The sequence below is a fragment of the Scyliorhinus torazame genome, chromosome 16 (genome assembly GCF_047496885.1).
Source record: "Scyliorhinus torazame isolate Kashiwa2021f chromosome 16, sScyTor2.1, whole genome shotgun sequence".
NCBI lineage: Eukaryota > Metazoa > Chordata > Chondrichthyes > Carcharhiniformes > Scyliorhinidae > Scyliorhinus > Scyliorhinus torazame.
In genome coordinates this window covers 38,575,929-38,597,886 of record NC_092722.1, presented here as the reverse complement: position 1 = coordinate 38,597,886, position 21,958 = coordinate 38,575,929, and the positions used below count along the sequence as shown (strand labels likewise).

The following is a 21,958-nucleotide window of genomic DNA, read 5'->3' as shown; positions in this document are numbered from 1 at the left end:
CTGAGGATTATATTATCAGAGAGTGTTACACTAAGGATTATATTATCAGAGAGTGTTACACTGAGGATTATATAATCAGAGAGTGTTTCACTGAGGATTATATTGTCAGAGAGTGTTACACTGAGGATTATATAATCAGAGTGTTACACTGAGGATTATATTATCAGAGTTTACACTGAGGATTGATAATATTATCAGAGTGTTGCAGTGAGAATTATGTCGAAGAATGTTACACTGAGGATTATATTACCAGAGTGTTACACTGAGGATTATATTTTCAGAGAGTGTTACATTGAGGACTATATTATCAGAGAGTCACACTGAGGATTATATTATCAGAGAGTGTTACACTGAGGATTATATCGAAGAGCGTTGCATTGAGGATTAAGTTGAATAGATTACATTGAGGATTATGTTGAAGAGTTTACACTGAGGATTATATTATCAGAGAGTGTTACACTGAGGATTTTATTATCAGAGTGTTACATTGTGGATCATATTATCAGAGAATGTTACACCAAGGATTATATTATCAGAGGGTGTTACGCCAATGATTATATTATCAGAGAGTGTTACACTGAGGATTATATTATCAGAGGGTGTTACGCCGAGGATTATATTATCAGAGAGTGTTATATTGAGGATTATATTATCAGAGAGTGTTACACTGAGCATTATATTATCAGAGAGTGTTACATAGAGGATTATATTATCAGAGAGTGTTACACTGAAGATTATATTATCAGAGAGTGTTACACTGAGGATTATATTATCAGAGTGTTTCACTGAAGATTATATTATCAGAGGGTGTTACACTGAGGATTATATTATCAGTGTTAGACCGAGTATTATATTATCAGAGAGTGTTATATTGAGGATGATATTATCAGAGAGTGTTACACCGAGTATTTTATTATCAGAGAGTGTTACACTGAGGATTACATTAACAGAGTGTAACATTGAGGATTATATTATCAGAGAGTTACACCGAGATTATATTATCAGAGAGTGTTACACTGAGGATCACATTATTAGAGAGTATTACAGCAAGGGTTATATTATCAGAGAGTTACACCGAGGATTATATTATCAGAGAGTGTTACACTGAGGATTATATTATCAGAGAGTGTTACACCGAGTATTATATTATCAGAGAGTGTTATATGAGGATTATATTATCAGAGAGTGTTACATTGAGGATTATATTATCAGAGAGTGTTACACTGAGGATTATATTATCAGAGAGTGTTACACTGAGATTATATTATCAGAGAGTGTTACACTGAGGATCACATTATTATAGAGTGTTACAGCAAGGGTTATATTATCAGAGTGTTACACTGAGGATTATATTATCAGAGTGTTACACCCGAGGATTATATTATCAGAGAGTGTTACACTACGGATTATATTATCAGAGAGTGTTACATTGAGGATTATATTATCAGAGAGTGTTACACTGAGATTATATTATCAGAGAGTGTTACACTGAGGATCATATTATTAGAGAGTGTTACAGCAAGGGTTATATTATCCGAGTGTTACACTGAGGATTATATTATTAGAGTGTTACAGCGAGGGTTATATTATCAGAGTGTTACACTGAGGATTATATTATTAGAGAGTGTTACACTGAGGATTATATTATCAGAGAGTGTTACACTAAGGATTATATTATCAGAGAGTGTTACACTGAGGATTATATAATCAGAGAGTGTTACACTGAGGATTATATTATCAGAGAGTGTTACACTAAGGATTATATTATCAGAGAGTGTTACACTGAGGATTATATAATCAGAGAGTGTTACACTGAAGATTATATTATCAGAGTGTTACACTGAGGAATATATTATCAGAGAGTTACACTGAGGATTATATTATCAGAGAGTGTTACACTAAGGATTATATTATCAGAGAGTGTTACACTGAGGATTATATAATCAGAGAGTGTTTCACTGAGGATTATATTGTCAGAGAGTGTTACACTGAGGATTATATAATCAGAGTGTTACACTGAGGATTATATTATCAGAGTTTACACTGAGGATTGATAATATTATCAGAGTGTTGCAGTGAGAATTATGTCGAAGAATGTTACACTGAGGATTATATTACCAGAGTGTTACACTGAGGATTATATTTTCAGAGAGTGTTACATTGAGGACTATATTATCAGAGAGTCACACTGAGGATTATATTATCAGAGAGTGTTACACTGAGGATTATATCGAAGAGCGTTGCATTGAGGATTAAGTTGAATAGATTACATTGAGGATTATGTTGAAAAGTTTACACTGAGGATTATATTATCAGAGAGTGTTACACTGAGATTATATTATCAGAGAGTGTTACACTGAGGATCATATTATTAGAGAGTGTTACAGCAAGGGTTATATTATCCGAGTGTTACACTGAGGATTATATTATTAGAGTGTTACAGCGAGGGTTATATTATCAGAGTGTTACACTGAGGATTATATTATTAGAGAGTGTTACACTGAGGATTATATTATCAGAGAGTGTTACACTAAGGATTATATTATCAGAGAGTGTTACACTGAGGATTATATAATCAGAGAGTGTTTCACTGAGGATTATATTGTCAGAGAGTGTTACACTGAGGATTATATAATCAGAGTGTTACACTGAGGATTATATTATCAGAGTTTACACTGAGGATTGATAATATTATCAGAGTGTTGCAGTGAGAATTATGTCGAAGAATGTTACACTGAGGATTATATTACCAGAGTGTTACACTGAGGATTATATTTTCAGAGAGTGTTACATTGAGGACTATATTATCAGAGAGTCACACTGAGGATTATATTATCAGAGAGTGTTACACTGAGGATTATATCGAAGAGCGTTGCATTGAGGATTAAGTTGAATAGATTACATTGAGGATTATGTTGAAGAGTTTACACTGAGGATTATATTATCAGAGAGTGTTACACTGAGGATTTTATTATCAGAGTGTTACATTGTGGATCATATTATCAGAGAATGTTACACCGAGGATTATATTATCAGAGGGTGTTACGCCAATGATTATATTATCAGAGAGTGTTACACTGAGGATTATATTATCAGAGGGTGTTACGCCGAGGATTATATTATCAGAGAGTGTTATATTGAGGATTATATTATCAGAGAGTGTTACACTGAGCATTATATTATCAGAGAGTGTTACATAGAGGATTATATTATCAGAGAGTGTTACACTGAAGATTATATTATCAGAGAGTGTTACACTGAGGATTATATTATCAGAGTGTTTCACTGAAGATTATATTATCAGAGGGTGTTACACTGAGGATTATATTATCAAAGAGTGTTACACTGAGGATCATATTATCAGAGAGTGTTTCACTGAAGATTATATTATCAGAGGGTGTTACACCGAATATTATATTACCAGAATGTCTGAGGATTATATTATCAGAGTGTTACATTGAGGATTATATTATCAAAGAGTGTTACACTAAGGATATTATCAGAGTGTTACACTGAAGATTATATTATCAAACAGTGTTACACTGAGGATTATATTATCAAAGAGTGTTTCACTGAGGATATTATCAGAGTGTTACACTGAGGATTATATTATCAGAGTGTTACACTGAAGATTATATTATCAGAGGGTGTTACACCGAGGATTATATTATCAGAGTGTTACACTGAGGATTATATTATCAGAGTGTTACACTGAGGATTATGTTATCAAAGAGTGTTACACTGAGGATTATATTATCAGAGTGTTACACTGAGAATTATATTATCAGAGTGTTACACGGAAGATTATATTATCAGAGTGTTACACTGAGGATTATATTATCAGAGTGTTACACTGAGGATTATATTATCAGAGTGTTACACTGAGGATTATATTATCAGAGTGTTACACTGAGGATTATATTATCAGAGAGTGTTTCACTGAGGATTATATTATCAAAGAGTGTTACACTGAGTATTATATTATCAGAGAGTGTTACACTGGAGGATTATATTATCAGAGAGTGTTACACTGAGGATCATATTATTAGAGAGTGTTACAGCAAGGGTTATATTATCAGAGTGTTACACTGAGGATTATATTATCAGAGTGTTACACCCGAGGATTATATTTTTAGAGAGTGTTACACTACGGATTATATTATCAGAGAGTGTTTCACTGAGGATTATATTATCAGAGAGTGTTACACTGAGGATAATATTATCAGAGAGTATTACACTGAGGATAATATTATCAGAGCGTATTACACTGAGGATTATATAATCAGAGTGTTACACTGAGGATTATATTATCAGAGTTTACACTGAGGATTGATAATATTATCAGGGTGTTGCAGTGAGGATTATATCGAAGAATGTTACACTGAGGATTATATTACCAGAGTGTTACACTGAGGATTATATTTTCAAAGAGTGTTACATTGAGGAATATATTATCAGAGAGTTACACTGAGGATTATATTATCAGAGAGTGTTACACTGAGGATTATATTATTAGAGTGTTACAGCGAGGGTTATATTATCAGAGTGTTACACTGAGGATTATATTATCAGAGAGTGTTACACTGAGGATTATATTATCAGAGAGTGTTACATTGAGGATTATATTATCAGAGAGTGTTACACTGAGATTATATTATCAGAGAGTGTTACACTGAGGATCATATTATTAGAGAGTGTTACAGCAAGGGTTATATTATCAGAGTGTTACACTGAGGATTGATAATATTATCAGAGTGTTGCAGTGAGGATTATATCGAAGAATGTTACACTGAGGATTATATTACCAGAGTGTTACACTGAGGATTATATTTTCAAAGTGTGTTACATTGAGGAATATATTATCAGAGAGTTACACTGAGGATTATATTATCAGAGAGTGTTACACTGAGGATTATATTATTAGAGTGTTACAGCGAGGGTTATATTATCAGAGTGTTACACTGAGGATTATATTATCAGAGAGTGTTACACTGAGGATTATATTATCAGAGAGTGTTACACTAAGGATTATATTATCAGAGAGTGTTACACTGAGGATTATATAATCAGAGAGTGTTTCACTGAGGATTATATTGTCAGAGAGTGTTACAGTGAGGATTATATAATCAGAGTGTTACACTGAGGATTATATTATCAGAGTGTTACACTGAGGATTATATTATCAGAGTGTTTCACTGATGATTATATTATCAAAGAGTGTTACACTGAGTATTATATTATCAGAGAGTGTTACACTGGAGGATTATATTATCAGAGAGTGTTACATTGAGGATTATATTATTAAAGAGTGTTACACTGAAGATTATATTATCAGAGCGTGTTGCACCGAGGATTATATTATCAGAGTTACACTGAGGATTATATTATCAGAGAGTGTTACACTGAAGATTATATTATCAGAGGGTGTTACACCGAGGATATTATCAGAGTGTTACACTGAGGATTATATTATCAGAGAGTGTTACACTGAGGATTATATTATCAGAGAGTGTTACACTGACATATATTATTAGAGAGTGTTACACTGAGGATTATATTATCAGAGTGTTACAGTGAGGATTATATCGAAGAATGTTACATTGAGGATTATATTATGAGAGTGTTACACTGAGGATTATATTATAAGAGAGTGTTACATTGAGGATTATATTATCAGAGAGTGTTACATTTAGGATTATATCGAAGAGCGTTGCATTGAGGATTATTTTGAAGAGTTTACATTGAGGATTATGTTGAAGAGTTTACATTGAAGATTATATTGAAGAGTGTTGCACTGAGGATTATGTCGAAGAGTTTACACCGAGGATTATGTTGAAGAGTTTACACTGAGGATTATATTGAAGAGTTTACACTGAGGATTATGTTGAAGAGTTTATACTGAGGATTATATGGAAGAGTGTTGCACTGAGGATTATGTTGAAGCGTTTACATTGAAGATTATATTGAAGAGTGTTGCACTGAGGATTATGTCGAAGAGTTTACACCGAGGATTATGTTGAAGAGTTTATACTGAGGATTATATTGAAGAGTGTTGCACTGAGGATTATGTTGAAGCGTTTACACTGAGGGTTGTATTGAAGAGTGTTGCACTGCGGATTAAGTTGAAGAGTTTACATTGAGGATTATATTGAACAGAAGATTATATCGGCGAATGTTACACCAAGGGTTACATCAGAGACTGTTGCACTGAGGGCAATGATGAACACCACCTGCATGGGCTTCCTCCAGGTGCTCTGGTTTGCTCCCACAATTCCCGAAGACATGCTGTTAGGTAATTTGGACATTTTGAATTCTCTGTGTACCCAACAGGCTCCGTAGTGTGGGACATGGGGCTTTTCACAGTAGGTTTACTGCAATGTTACTGTAAGCCCACTTGTGACAATAAAGATCATTATTATAGTAGCCAACAAATTGAAAACTCCATGGGCGAAATTCTCCCCCAACGGCGGGATGTCCGCCGACTGGCGCCAAAGCCGGCGCAAATCAGACGGGCATCGCGCCGGCCCAAAGGTGCGGAAGGCTCCGCATTTTTGGCGGCCTAGCCCCAACATTGAGGGGCTAGGCCGACGCCGGAGGGATTTCTGCCCCGCCAGCTGGCGGAAATGGCGTTTGTTTCCCCGCCAGCTGGCGCGGAAATGCGGCGCATGCGCGGGAGCGTCAGCGGCCGCTGTCAGTTTCCCGGTGCATGCGCGGGAGCGTCAGCGGCCGCTGTCAGTTTCCCGCGCATGCGTAGTGGGGAGAGTCTCTTCCGCCTCCGCCATGGTGGAGGCCGTAGCGGAGGCGGAAGGGAAAGAGTGCCCCCACGGCACAGGCCCGCCCGCGGATCGTGGGCCCCGATCGCGGGCCAGGCCACCGTGGGGGCACCCCCCGGGGTCAGATCGCCCCGCGCCCCCCCCCAGGACCCCGGAGCCCGCCCACGCCGCCTGGTCCCGCCGGTAAATACCAGGTTTGATTTACGCCGGCGGGACAGGCACTTCCTGGGCGGGACTTCGGCCCATCCGGGCCGGAGAATCCAGCGGGGGGACCCACCAACCGGCGCGGCCGGATTCCCGCCCCCGCCCAATCTCCGGGAGCGGAGACTTCGGCGGGGGCGGGATTCACGGCGGCCAACGGCCATTCTCCGACCCGGCGGGGGGTCGGAGAATGACGCCCCATATCTCAGCTCACAGGAGGAAGGAGCTGCCCAGATCAGTTAAAGCCAGTCTTTCGACGCCATCTGCTGCCATGTATGATAACTGCAGCATCGAGTGCACAGATCAAAATCTTTTTTAAAAGGTTGCATTTGCAGCATCCGTCAAAACTTCCTTTGCAGCCTCTAGCTATTGTAAACCTGTATACATGGTCAGGGCTCATCCTGAAGGGGACAGTTTCACTCCATTTTGCTCCAAAGTCAAGTTAGACCCTTATCTTCGACACACAACCGCACAGGTTTACTATTGGTGTCCGATTCAATGAATTGTGTAAATGCACCCTGAAAATTAAGGTGATAGGACAACAAATGAATCTCGGATTCTGTACTTGCTCAGTGCAGTCAACTCAATAGGAAGAAATTTTTGAAAGATTGTTAACTCCCCATCCCGGACCACACTTCATTTGACTATAAGGCCACCCCTCCTAGACATTATACAGGTTTGGGAGCTATTGCTCTTTTAATTATTTCTCCCTCTCCTCTCATGGAAGGCTTCTTTACGGGGTAAATCCCGCACCTCCAGTACCTCATCCATCAGGCCTGTTCATCCTGGGAGAGGTTCAACAATCAGCATCAACAAGTTATTCAACCATGGAAGGAATCATGAGAGTGTTACATTGAGGATTATATTATCAGAGAGTTACACTGAGGATTATATTATCAGAGAGTGTTACACTGAGGATTATATCGACATTCAGTCGACATCCTCATCCACACACTTGCCAGCAGGGGTCACTGTATAGCACCCAAGCAGCACGCAGCAACACTGAATGACTCAGTGCCACACTCTATGGTAAAACTACCCATTGAGAAATCAGGGGAGCATCAAGCTGACTTGGCATTTAAGTGTTTTTACCATATCCTGTGAGGCGAAGTGACTGACTCTTGGGGCAATTGTGCTGCACACACCTGGCGTTCTGTTCTGCCTTTTCCCGGTCGTACTTGGATTGCAGCTGGATCATCTCCCGCACCTTGTCCCGGAGCTGCTCCTCCAGTTGTGCCAGCTGGCTTGACCGTCGCTCCAGTGCCACGGTTGAGCTGGTCTCCGACAGGCACAGGTGGCCGCTCAGGTTCAGGCACGAGGCGTGAATCGTGCGCGAGGATTTCGCCAGGTCATTCCTCAGTTCGGAGAGATCCCTGGGAAGATCACAGATCGTTTCACCTCAGGCCCTCCCAAACCGCCACTCTCCCCACCCCACAAGTCAGGCACAGGAATACATTTATTACCTTCAAGAGCATGGCCAACCTGCACCCCCCCCCCCCCCCCCCGCCCCCTCCCCCCGCCCTGAAGTGCTTCCGAATTAAAGGCTCAATCTCAATATACCAGCACACATTTATTTTTCTTTTCCAATTAAGGGGCAATTTAACTTGGCCAATCCACCTACCCTGCACATCTTTGGGTTGTGGGGGTGAGACCCAGGCAGGCACGGGGAGAATGTGCAAACTCCACATGGACAGTGACCCGGGGCTGGGATCGAACCCGGTCCTTGGTGCCGTGAGTCAGCAGTGCTAACCACTGTGCCGCCACACTTAGACCAGGATCAGATCCTCAGTTGAGCTTAAATAAGGTTGAAAGGATGAACTGATGCCCAACATTTGATCCCGAATTGGTAATTCTCCTTCCCCATTATTGTTCTGGTTGTCATTGGACTCCAGAGTCTACAGGGACTAGCTGCTCATTGGTGTGTCACACAAATGGCCATTCCTCAGCTGTTAACCTTGTACGATATACTCCAGAAGGAGGCCATTAGGCCCATCCTGCCTGTGCTGGCATTGATAGTAGACATAATTCTGTCTCGTATAGTTTCAACCCCATTTCTTCACGTGTCTATATAATAAGATCTCTGCTTCAACAACCAACTTTAATCAATGAGCTCATGGAGTTTGCCAACACATTCTGACAGCTGAATTTTGGAATAGAGCTTGGTCTCTGCTAACTTAACTATTCTCAATATATTTAATCTTCTGCAGCATCTTAACTCCATTTAGCCACCATGGCTTTGCAACACCCCATGTAATTACCCAATGAAAATCTATCAAATTCAATGTTAAACACCTCGTTTAGATCACCTCTCAAGCACCCGCACTGTTGGTTCAGTACTCGACCAAGTGGGTGCGTCCCGTTAAAGCTGGCCGTTTTGGACATCACACCGCACAGATTATTGAGAGAGTTGGTGGACAGTGATTGTGAGCATGAACTCGAGTTGACTTCCCGCTCCCCCCCCTTTAGAACTGCCAATTCAGGCCCCTTCCACCACAGGATGGAGTGGGATGACGTTATGAGTAGTGTAAAATCCTGAGCTCCGCAGCACAAGGCCAAACGTCAGCAAACCCAAACCCGGAGTGTCACCTCCCACCTCCCGACCCCTCATCGCCGACTGCTGTGTAAGCTACACCGCTGTGTCTCACCGTTCACTGGCCGATTTTATCTCGCAGAAGTGACGTCTGAAGCCCACGACCTGCCTCCAGAGAGTCAGCAGGCGGTTGTGTTCATTGCTGAAGTATGTGTTAAAGGACTACAAACAATCAAAGACACAGAAAGGTTAACGCACTGATTCACTGGCTCAACATCCCTGAGTGGCATCAAAGCCCACAAGGAATTCGGGTTGGTGGGGGAGGGTTATCGGAGGGTGATACAGTGAGAGGACTGGGGGGTATATTAGAGGGTGGAACAATAATGGGAATGGGATATGTCAGAGCTTAGGCAGACTTGACCATGCTAAATTGCCCTAAGGTTAGGTGGGATACTAGTTTACGGGGCTAGGGTGTGGGCTTTAATGGGGTGCTCTTTCCTGGAGCCAGTGCAGACGCGATGGGCCAAATGGCCTCCTTCTGCACTGTAAATTCTATGATTCTATGATAAAGATTGGCCAGGGCACCAGAGCTGACTCCTCAGTTCTTCTACAAAATAGTGGCAAGGGATTTTTCAGATCGGATCAAAAATGGTATCACAGAGCAAAGACAGCACGCCTGACTGCCTGCCAGAGTTGCAGTGAAGAATCAGTTCAGATTTACAGTGAGAAAAACGAGTATATTAGACAGTGCTATGTGAAGGAGTATGGTGCATTTCAGTATTACAGTGAGGACCGTAGGGTATATTACAGAGATAGTACTAACAGTTTATTTCGGTGTGTTAAACTGAGGGCTGTTATCAGAGAGAGTTACACTGAGGGCTTTATCAGAGAGAGTTACACTGAGGGCTTTTTCAGAGAGTTATACTGAGGGCTTTATCAGAGAGTTACACTGAGGGCTTTATCAGAGAGTTATACTGAGGGCTGTATCAGAGAGTTACACTGAGGGCTTTATCAGAGAGTTACACTGAGGGCTTTATCAGAGAGTTATACTGAGGGATGTATCAGAGAGTTACACTGAGGGCTGTATCAGAGAGAGTTACACTGAGGGCTGTATCAGAGAGAGTTACACTGAGGGCTGTATCAGAGAGAGTTACACTGAGGGCTGTATCAGAGAGAGTTACACTGAGGGCTGTATCAGAGAGAGTTACACTGAGGGCTGTATCAGAGAGAGTTACACTGAGGGCTGTATCAGAGAGAGTTACACTGAGGGCTGTATCAGAGAGAGTTACACTGAGGACTGTATCAGAGAGAGTTACACTGAGGGCTAATCAGAGAGAGTTACACTGAGGGCTTTAAAAGAGAGAGTTACACTGAGGGCTTTATCAGAGAGAGTTACACTGAGGGCTGTATCAGAGAGAGTTACACTGAGGGCTGTATCAGAGAGTTACACTGAAGGCTTTATCAGAGAGAGTTACACTGAGGGCTTTATCAGAGAGAGTTACACTGAGGGCTTTATCAGAGAGTTATACTGAGGGCTTTATCAGAGAGTTACACTGAGGGCTTTATCAGAGAGTTATACTGAGGGCTGTATCAGAGAGTTACACTGAGGGCTTTATCAGAGAGTTACACTGAGGGCTTTATCAGAGAGTTATACTGAGGGATGTATCAGAGAGTTACACTGAGGGCTGTATCAGAGAGAGTTACACTGAGGGCTGTATCAGAGAGAGTTACACTGAGGGCTGTATCAGAGAGAGTTACACTGAGGGCTGTATCAGAGAGAGTTACACTGAGGATTGTATCAGAAAGAGTTACACTGAGGGCTGTATCAGAGAGAGTTACACTGAGGGCTGTATCAGAGAGAGTTACACTGAGGGCTGTATCACAGAGAGTTACACTGAGGGCTCTATCAGAGAGAGTTACACTGAGGGCTGTATCAGAGAGTTACACTGAGGGCTGTATCAGAGAGTTACACTGAAGGCTTTATCAGAGAGAGTTACACTGAGGGCTTTATCAGAGAGAGTTACACTGAGGGCTTTATCAGAGAGTTATACTGAGGGCTTTATCAGAGAGTTACACTGAGGGCTTTATCAGAGAGTTATACTGAGGGCTGTATCAGAGAGTTACACTGAGGGCTTTATCAGAGAGTTACACTGAGGGCTTTATCAGAGAGTTATACTGAGGGATGTATCAGAGAGTTACACTGAGGGCTGTATCAGAGAGAGTTACACTGAGGGCTGTATCAGAGAGAGTTACACTGAGGGCTGTATCAGAGAGAGTTACACTGAGGGCTGTATCAGAGAGAGTTACACTGAGGGCTGTATCAGAGAGAGTTACACTGAGGGCTGTATCAGAGAGAGTTACACTGAGGGCTGTATCAGAGAGAGTTACACTGAGGGCTGTATCAGAGAGAGTTACACTGAGGGCTGTATCACAGAGAGTCACACTGAGGGCTGTATCAGAGAGAGTTACACTGAGGGCTGAATCAGAGAGAGTTACACTGAGGGCTGTATCACAGAGAGTTACACTGAGGGCTTTATCAGAGAGAGTTACACTGAGGGCTGTATGAGAGAGAGTTACACGGAGGGCTGTATCAGAGAGAGTTACACTGAGGGCTGTATCAGAGAGAGTTATACTGAGGGCTGTATCAGAGAGTTACACTGAGGGCTGTATCAGAGAGAGTTACACTGAGGGCTGTATCAGAGAGAGTTACACTGAGGGCTGTATGAGAGAGAGTTACACGGAGGGCTGTATCAGAGAGAGTTACACTGAGGGCTGTATCAGAGAGAGTTATACTGAGGGCTGTATCAGAGAGTTACACTGAGGGCTGTATCAGAGAGAGTTACACTGAGGGCTGTATCAGAGAGAGTTATACTGAGGGCTGTATCAGAGAGTTACACTGAGGGCTGTATCAGAGCGAGTTACACTGAGGGTTGCATCAGAGAGAGTTACACTGAAGGCTGTATCAGAGAGAGTTACACTGAGGGCTGTATCAGAGAGTTATACTGAGGGCTGTATCAGAGAGTTATACTGAGGGCTGTATCAGAGAGAGTTACACTGAGGGCTGTATCAGAGAGAGTTACACTGAGGGCTGTATCAGAGAGTTATACTGAGGACTGTATCAGAGAGTTATACTGAGGGCTGTATCAGAGAGAGTTACACTGAGGGCTGTATCAGAGAGTTATACTGAGGGCTGTATCAGAGAGTTATACTGAGGGCTGTATCAGAGAGAGTTACACTGAGGGCTGTATCAGAGAGAGTTACACTGAGGGCTGTATCAGAGAGTTACACTGAGGGCTGTATCAGAGACGTTACACTGAGGGCTGTATCAGAGAGTTATACTGAGGGCTGTATCAGAGAGAGTTACACTGAGGGCTGTATCAGAGACGTTACACTGAGGGCTGTATCAGAGAGTTACACTGAGGGCTGTATCAGAGACGTTACACTGAGGGCTGTATCAGAGAGTTACACTGAGGGCTGTATCAGAGAGTTATACTGAGGGCTGTATCAGAGAGAGTTACACTGTGGGCTGTATCAGAGACGTTACACTGAGGGCTGTATCAGAGAGTTACACTGAGGGCTGTATCAGAGACGTTACACTGAGGGTTGCATCAGACTCTAACATGGCCCCACGTCACTGGAGTGGAGTTTACACATTCTCCCATGTCTGCTTGCGTCTCACCCCCATAACCCAAAGATGTGCAGGGTAGGTGGATTGGCCACATTAAAATTGCCATAATTGGAGAAAAAATATATAGATATTCATTGTTCCACATTAGGTCTGCCTTATATATGTGCCTTATGGTCTCCTCTATATCTCACTGTTTCCCATATGCCTCCTCTGTAACCCACTTCCCCTGTTATTTATGTGATATTTTGAAGGCCTTGCAGTGCCCAGAAAAGATCAGCAGCAGCCGGGTCTGACTGTCGTACTCAAATATTATAAATACTTGGGAGTCATTGCACTGTAACGCAGTGTACCTCTTCTTCCTGTCTCCAATCCAGCTCCTTCTGCTCCAGTTCCTCCCGTGCCTTAGTCCAGTCGGCTGTCAGTTTGCGAATGTCCTCACTCAGGGCAAGGTTGGCTGAGTTTGCCTGGTCCAGCTGCTCCCGGAGCATGGAGTTCACTTGGGCCAGGCTGGCACTTCTAAAACCAGAGCACAGATACATCAAACTAGACCTGCTGTAAAAATACTAAACATAATTTCCGCAAGTGTTTGGAGAAACTTGATGGAAGGTCATCGACCTGAAACTTTAACTCTTGTTTCTTGCATCACAGATGCTGTCCGACCTGCTGAGTATTTCCAGCCTTTTTGTTTTCCATTTCAGGTGAAGTATCGTCACTCGACAGGTGTTACGAGGGCCCCTGGGATTGTAGGAATATTTATAGAGCATTCCTGAGATTGTGGGAATATATCTACAGGGCTTCCCTGGGATTCTGGGAATATTTACAGGGCTTCCCTGGAATTATGAGAATATTATTTTTTCTTTATTCACTTACGGGATGTGGGCATCGCTGACTCGGTCAGCATTTATTGCCCATCTCTAGTTGCCCTTCAGAAGGTGGTGAGCTGCCTTCTTGAACCCCTGCAGTCTCGGTGGTGTAGGTATACCCACGGTGCTGTTAGGGAGGAAGTTCCAGGATTTTGACCCAGCAACAATGAAGAGACGGTGATATATTTCCAAGTCGGGGTGGTGAGTGACTTGGAGGGGAACCCCAGGTGGTGGGGTTCCCAGGTATCTGCTGCTCTTGTCCTTCTAGATGGTAATGGGTTTGGAAGGTGCTGTCTAAGGAAACTTGGTGAGTTCCTGCCACTGCCACTGACCCAGCATCTGGCTGCCACTGTTCGTCAGTGGTGGAGGAATTGAATGTTTGTGGAAGGGGTAACAATCAAGCTGCTTTGTCCTGGATGGTGTTGAGCTTCTTAAGTGTTGTTGGAGCTGCACTCATCCAGTCAAGTGGAGAGTATTCCATTACACTCCTGACTTGTGCCTTGTAGATGGTGGACAGGCTTTGGGGAGTTGGGAGGTGAGTTACCTGCCAAAGGATTCCTAGCCTTTGACCTGCCCTGGTAGCCACAGTGTTAATGTGGCTAGTCCAGTTCAGTTTTATGATCAATGGTAATCCCCAAGATGTTGATTGTGGGGTGTTCAGCGATGGTAATGCCATTGAATGTAAGGGGCAATGGTTAGATCCTCGCTTGCAGGAGATGGTCATTGCCTCGCACTTCTGTGGCGTGAATGTTACTTGACACTTGTCAGCCCAAGCCTGGATATTGTCCAGGTCTTGCTGCATTGGGACATGGACTGCTTCATTATCTGAGGAGTCGCGAATGGTGCTGAACATTGTGCAGTCATCTATGAACATCCTCACTTCTGACCTTATAATGGAAGGGAGGTCATTGATGGAGAAGTTAAAGGTGGTTGGGCCTTGGACACTACCCTGAGGAACTCCTGCAGTGATATCCTGGGAATGAGATGATTGACCTCCAACCACCACAACCATCTTCCTTTGTGCCAGGTATGACTCCAACTAGCGGAGAGTTTTCACCCCCGATTCCCATTGACTCCAGTTTAGCTAGGGCTCCTTGATGCCATACGTGATCAAATGTTACCTTGATATCAAGGGCAGCCACTCTCACGTCACCTCTGGCATTCAGCTCTTTTGTCCATGTTTGAACCAAGGCTGTAATGAGGTCATGAGTTGAGTGACCCTGGCGGTACCCACACTGAGTATCATGAGAAGGTTATTGCTGAGTTGGTGCTGCTTGATAACACTGTTGATGACTCCTTCCAACACTTTGCTGATGATGGAGAGTAGACTGATAGCCTTTGCAGTGGCCAGTGCCTTCAGCCGTTTCTCAAGCGCAGTGAATCAAATTGTCTTAAGACTGACATCTGTGATACTGGGGACCTCTGAAGGAGGCTGAGATGGATCATCTACTCGGCACTTCTGGCTGAAGATTGTTGCGAATGTTTCATCCTTGTCTTTTGCGCAGGTGTGCTGGGCTCCTCCATCATTGAGGATGGGGATATTTGTGGAGCCTCCTCCTCCAATGAGTTATTTAATTGTCCACCACTCGCTCGTCATGGGATTTTGTTGCAATTTGGTTAGATTGCGCCCAATACTAAGTTTACACCTGCCATGGTGGGATCCGAACACAGGTCCCCAGATCATTACCCTGGGTTTCTGGATTACTAGTCCAGTGGCAATATTACTACACCACCGCGTATATTTACAGGGCTTCCCTGAGATTGTAGAAATATTTACAGGGCTTCCCTGGGATGGTGGGAATATTTCCACATGTCTGTGAGATTGGGATAATTATAAAGGAACCTGGTGTGGATCAACACACACACAAGATTTGAAACTCCTGGCCTAGGCAGGACATGGGGTCAGTTCTGGAAAGAGGTGATGGTTGAGTATATGGTTCAATATTTTTTCATTGCAGGGACAGTAATCCCCCCCCCCCGCCACATTAGTCAAGGGTTGTGCGGCGTTTCTTCTGACAGACCTGTATAGAAAAATCCTAAATAGATTTCCAGGTAATAGGTTTAGGATTTTGCTACATGTGGGAAACCCCACTTCAAAATCCCCTGGGTCACATTAATGTCGTCCTCCCACTTGCCTTTGCTGTTCTTCCTCCAAACGGATAAGGGTGTTTTCCAGTTCATTGCTCTGTTCCTCTTCAGACTGCCGCAGTCGTGACTCTGTGAGGTCCAACTGGCTCTGTGAGGAGAGTATCACAGACTTTAATTAAAACCAAGTGCACAGAGAATGTGGGGTATGGGCTGCGCTTTATGTCATCTCATCGTACGGGGAATGCGCTCAGGGGGATTTTCTCTGTGTTTCTGCGCTTTGGATAGCACCAGGAACGTCCAGCAGGGAAAAACATCCATGAATGCACTTGCAACTTTTCAAGCAAGGCAATTCATACCCTCAGTCTTATCTAGACCCCAGTGGGAATTGGGAGTCAGATGTGAGGTATCTGGGGACATCAGGTAAAGAAGTGCTGCAGACATTAGTAATCCTCACATTCCTTTGGATATCTATGATGGAGTCATATCCCAGAATCTAACCCCATTAAAAAAAACTAAATGCTAACCTTCACTGTAGTGAGATTATTGCATCCTTGGGGTGCCAGGCTCTTTTGATATATTTTAAAGAAGGAAAATAAAACACCAGAATGCCTATTTCATTTTTAACAATGAAAGGTGCTTCTTGACAATTTAAAATCATTGCCCACTGTCCTCAGGGTAGTTAGGGAAGAAACCGTCACTCCCTCTCCTTCTGGAATGGGTGTTTGCGTGCAGCAATGAAGTGTCGCTTGTCGAGGTTCATCTCGAGCAGCTCTGTAATCCTGCACCCTGGCCTTTAATGACTATTCCCAAGTATGCACACCAACTCCTGCTGGGGGACCGTCAAGTCGGTGGAAGAAGCTCCTTTGCTCCACCCGACGTCAACTTCAAGGACCACGTCTTGTCGACTGGAATATTCCAAGGTCCAGGGTTGCGTGCTGAACAATGCACAGAAACGCAGGACAGCTGTTGCAAAGGTTCAGTTTAGGGCCCTCCATCATACACACAGAGGGTCTGGAACCAGTGTAAAACCCCTTGAACTGGGTTATCAGAATAATTTTAGTGCAATACTATTCTGATCACAGGAGTCCGGAGAAGGAACTAAAATCAACGGTTTGGGAAGTAAATGAATGCAAGACCGCATCGCGGTGGGCAGTACATCCAGTCCCAGACAGGACCATCCGAAGATGCTGGTTCCCATCCTGGCTGGCTTTTATCAGCCTGTTTTAACGAGCCCCGCTGTTAGGCCTCTGCCCCTCAGCGGGGGAGCTCGTATTCCACAAGCCCCATGGGGAGATCAATTGGTTCGTCCCTGTGGGTCTCTTGGGGTTATTACAAATACAGGTGCATTGGAACCCAGGAGTGCCACATGATGTAATTACCCAAAAAGACTGTACCATGCTATGTATACTTAGGACTCTTGAAACGTACGTTTACAAATTATACATATACATTTTTGGATAAAAAAGTTCAATGTTTGATCTATATCTAAAAAGCTTTCATGTTAATGAAGTAACAATGATATGTTGATTGAAAACAATGGCCTGAATTCTCAGGATGGCAAGCAGTCGACATCTGTTATCCTGACAGTGGGTGGGGAATGCATCCCATCCAGCTCCGACAAGCCTGCTGCCATTTTACGCTCAATTGAGCGCTGATTGGCAGCAGGTAAGACTAAGTCCGCCTCCAGGCACAGTGATGCAGTGGCCAGAAGGGCTTTTGCAGTGTCTTACCTGCACTTCAGATTCCGTACCAGCGGTCCTAGGGGTGGGAGATTAGGTGATGCCCTGGGGGGGGGGGGGGGGGTTTGGAGGGGGGCGAGAGCAATCTCAGTGTTTGGGGGTGGGGGGGGGGTGGGGGGGGGGGGGGGGGGCAGAGCTCCCAGGTCCCTGAGGGGAGGGTGTCCCAAATCTGAAGAGACCTTTAAGTGGCCATTAAATGGCTACTGGACTCTATAGGGTGTTATGGGCCAGGATTTAGAGAACCCCAAAGTGTATCATAACTTTTAATAGATTGTGGTATGGGGAGCACACGGCCCACTCTACAGGCGGGGTACAGCAGAAATGGAAAAGTATTTTTTAAAGCAAAACAATGCTTATTCTATGAACTCAAGTTAACCTTTTTAAAACATACAGTGAACATCTCAGCAACTATGAATTCAAATACAACCCTCAAAGAATACAACACTAAGTAATCCTTAATAACTTCCCAAACAACATCCAGAAGACAGAAGAAACACCTTTCAAAAGAAGCACATCAGGTTTATATTCACTACTGAAGACATTTATAATTCTGAATTCACCAAATGATCAAGAGATAGTCTTTTGATGGCAGAGAGAACAGCAGTACCCCTGCTTGGTCTGGCTTCAGCTCCAACACTGAAAACGAAACTAAAACACACCTGCAGCAAACAGCCTAAAACAAAAGTAAAAAGCTGACAGACAGCCCAGCTCCACCCACCCTCTGACATCACTGCAGTAGTAAACACCCATTTCTTAAAGGTACTCTCACTACAGATATTTATAAACATACCCATTTATAAACACCCATTTCTTAAAGGCACTCTCACATGACAAGGGGCACGGGTAGGCTTCCTGTCTGAGGCCCTGTCTGTCCTACCATGAAATTATGTTTGGGTTGAAGTAGGTGCGACCCTGGAGAGAATCCCATCCATGCAATTTTACGCAGCGTAAAACTTTGGCCAATGACAATGTGCTTCTATATTGAATTATGGCAGACAACGCTCAGGAAAATACTTCCGTACAATGGATTAACTCAGGTAGGTCCCATCACCATGGTAACCACCCATCTATATTTAACAGGCCCATTCTATGGTAAGACAGCAGCAGTGTAATAACACACAATGTCTTGGGTACTTTGCATAGTATTTTTGGGGGTGGGGGGAAACATTTAAAAGAGATTTAATTCGTTGGAGCAACCCTTACACTATGCACTTACGGAGAGTCGGTGCTGTTCCAGCTCTGTGGCTTTTTCAATCAGTTGCTGCTCCGCCTCGCCACATTTCTTCTTGTACTGAAGCACCTGCAGTTTGAAGCAGCACAGTCAGTCCCACAATGCACAGGTACCACTCCTTAATGCACCAACTCAATCCCATAATGCACACTGCCAACCCACAATGCACAGCAGCACCACCACTCTTCCCTCTCATGTGCAGAAACTCACAAGGACAAGATAGACCTGGTTGAAGAAGGTCATTTGGCAAATCTACACTTATCTGTCTCCAAATGCTGTACAGTCACTCCCAATATACCAATCTTTGTGTCAGTAACCTCCCGATATCCATCTTAAATTTGCTTTTCCTGGCTTGAAAATGTTTCCCTGTGTCAGGTTGCAATGTTAGCTGAATTAGAGCAATAGGTCACTGACTGAGAAAAGTGTTCAAATACCTGCCTTTACAAATTTCAGTCAAAATTACCCCCCTTTCATACACACCCTTCAATTGATTCCTGATTACTATGTGATCAAATGCGGTTAGCACCAATTGGAAATCACAGGAAGCTCTCCATGCTTGAAAGGAAAGCAGTTGGGTTGAGACAGACAAGTCAAGCTCATAGACACACCCCGACAGCTGTATCTCTTTACCTTAGACTGAAGCTTCTGAACCAGTTGGGCCTGTCGCTGCTGGCCCTCCTGGTAGGCCTGAAGCTTGCGCTTATATGACGCCTGTTCCTCCTCCAGTCGCCGGCGTAGCTCGATGTTCTGCTGCGCCAGGCTCTTGTTTTCCAGACTTTCGCGCTCCCTCTCCCCTGTTTCTAGCTTCAGGGCCTGCTCCAGCTGTGGAGGGAGAGAGAAGAGAGCGGGCTAGAGCCATCAGTCAAGGCTGGAACAAGTACACCTCGGACTGTTCCATTTTCTACTTACAGACAGGTCTGGTTCAACAAGATTGCTTACTGGTCCGTTTTGTCCCGTTGGACGAGTATTAAAGCATCCTCTGCATGGTGATGACTCTGGGACGAGGTACGGTACCACAGGTCCCACCCGCCCTCTGCTGCCTTGCCTAAGTCACCAGGTCTTCCTGCGTGGGTCTGGACAGTAAATGCTGGCCTGCTGCTCATGTGAGGGACAAAACGGATAAGCCCAATCCTGATCCTCACCTAATGCCCACTTTCCACCCGAGGTCTGCCCCCCGCTGCTGCCCTGGCTGAGATCAGCTAATTCTGCACAAAGCGGTCCCGAGGGTCATAAACCAGGAAAACTACATTCGACCCTAATCAGAGGCACAAACTCCAAGACAATCACAAAGAGAATTAGAGAGCAGGAACTGAAACATTCTTGGCAAAGATGATTAGAATCTGGAATTCCCTGCCCTGCTTGTGTTTGAAACAAGAGTCCGTAAATCCCTTTAAAGGGATTAGAAAACAATTTGAAGAAAAGAAATAGTAATGTGAGAGGTGAGCGACCAGGAGACTGGGGTGAGATGGTGCTTAATGCAGAGAAAAACATTGATGTTGAATTAATGGACCAAATAAACTGCTTGCGGTTTAAACATTAGAAAATTCTAATACAAGAACCCCATTCACGAAACTGGAAGGTCATCTGGTGAAATCATGTGTCTACTATAGACTCATTAGTGTCGGTGCAGTGTCTACGACTATGAAAACAAAGCATCTATAAAAGTATTACGGCTAGCGTTTGCTTGATGTTGGTGAAAGCAGCCACAGCTAATGCATGGGGCGGGATTCTCCAGTGCGCCAAACCGCGGGGGTGGGAGGATCCCGCTGATGGAGAATTCTGCAGATGATTCCCAGTGAAACCCCCTTGCAGGTCAAACATTGCACAAACTATGGGGTCGCCACACTCAGGAACTCTCCCTGCTGGTGAAATATGCCTTATTATGTAGTTTGAGATAATTCCCCTCCCCTCCAAGGACTCATGCTAGATCCATGAGGGGGGAATATTTGGTAAACAGGATTTTGGAATATCTGATATTCGAAAGCAGGCTCCGTCCTCGTAGAGTTTTGCTTTAAGCTTGAATTCAAGGGGAAAGAAGCCCATCTCTGCCTGATGTTCATACACTTCCAAGCTGGAATTATACTGCACAATCAGGGATGGTTCACATACTTCCAAGCTGGAATTATACTGCACAATCAGGGATGGTTCACACACTTCCAAGCTGGAATTATACTGCACCATCAGGGATGGTTGCTGAAGATATTTCTGGCAGTTAAAATTGCAAAGAATATTTTACTAAAAAGTCTGGGCGGGATTCTCCCAGCCCCGCGCCGGGCCGGAGAATCCCCGCAACCGCGCCACGCCGCCGGCACACGATTCTCCTCAGAGCGAAGAATCGGCGCCATTGGTCGCGGGCCACTCTACGCGGCCGGGCTGCCGATTCTCCAGCCTGGATGGGCCGAGCGTCCGCTCTAAAAAGGCAGAGTCCCGCCGGCGCCGGCCACACCTGGTCGCAGCCGGCGGGAACTCTGCGCGCTGGGTCGGGGGGGCTCCGACCCCGGCGGGTGCCTCTGATGGGGCCTGGCCCGCGATCGTGGGCCCACCGATCGGCGGGCCGGCCTCTCGCTCCCCGGGCCTATTTTCTTATGTGCCGGCCCCTGAACTCCCGCGCCACGTTGCGCCGGCACGGCACGTTGAGGGAGGCCACCGTACATGCGCGGGTTGGCGCGGCGCACAGTTCACGCCGGAATGTGAGGCTGGAGCGGCCCCCTGTAGGCGCCAGAATCGATACTCCCAGCGGCCCGTTCACGCCGTCGTGAAACGCGACGGAACAGCGTGGACACTCTGACGCCTAATGGGAGAATCCCGCTCTCTATGTCCAACAGTGAGGATGTTAGCGCACGAGCGGCTGCGTTTCCACGGGCTTCAGTTCTGCTCATCTTTTAATCCATCTTTTCATTCTTGC

The 21,958-nt window shown here is 44.4% G+C and overlaps 1 protein-coding gene across 5 annotated transcripts in view; it reads right to left on the bottom strand.

Annotated features, from left to right (window-relative positions):
* LOC140392749 (uncharacterized) overlaps positions 1 to 21,958 on the bottom strand; it is a 156,459-nt gene that overhangs the window by 93,348 nt on the left and 41,153 nt on the right. For all 5 annotated transcript variants that reach the window (XM_072478330.1, XM_072478325.1, XM_072478331.1 and 2 more), the window contains exons 4-9: positions 19,684 to 19,875; positions 19,039 to 19,122; positions 16,131 to 16,231; positions 13,483 to 13,648; positions 9,620 to 9,726; positions 8,120 to 8,347 (exon numbers count right to left, since the gene is read on the bottom strand). In XM_072478330.1, the coding sequence (XP_072334431.1) occupies positions 8,120 to 8,347; positions 9,620 to 9,726; positions 13,483 to 13,648; positions 16,131 to 16,231; positions 19,039 to 19,122; positions 19,684 to 19,875 (878 nt within the window). The remainder of the gene's footprint in view (positions 1 to 8,119; positions 8,348 to 9,619; positions 9,727 to 13,482; positions 13,649 to 16,130; positions 16,232 to 19,038; positions 19,123 to 19,683; positions 19,876 to 21,958) is intronic.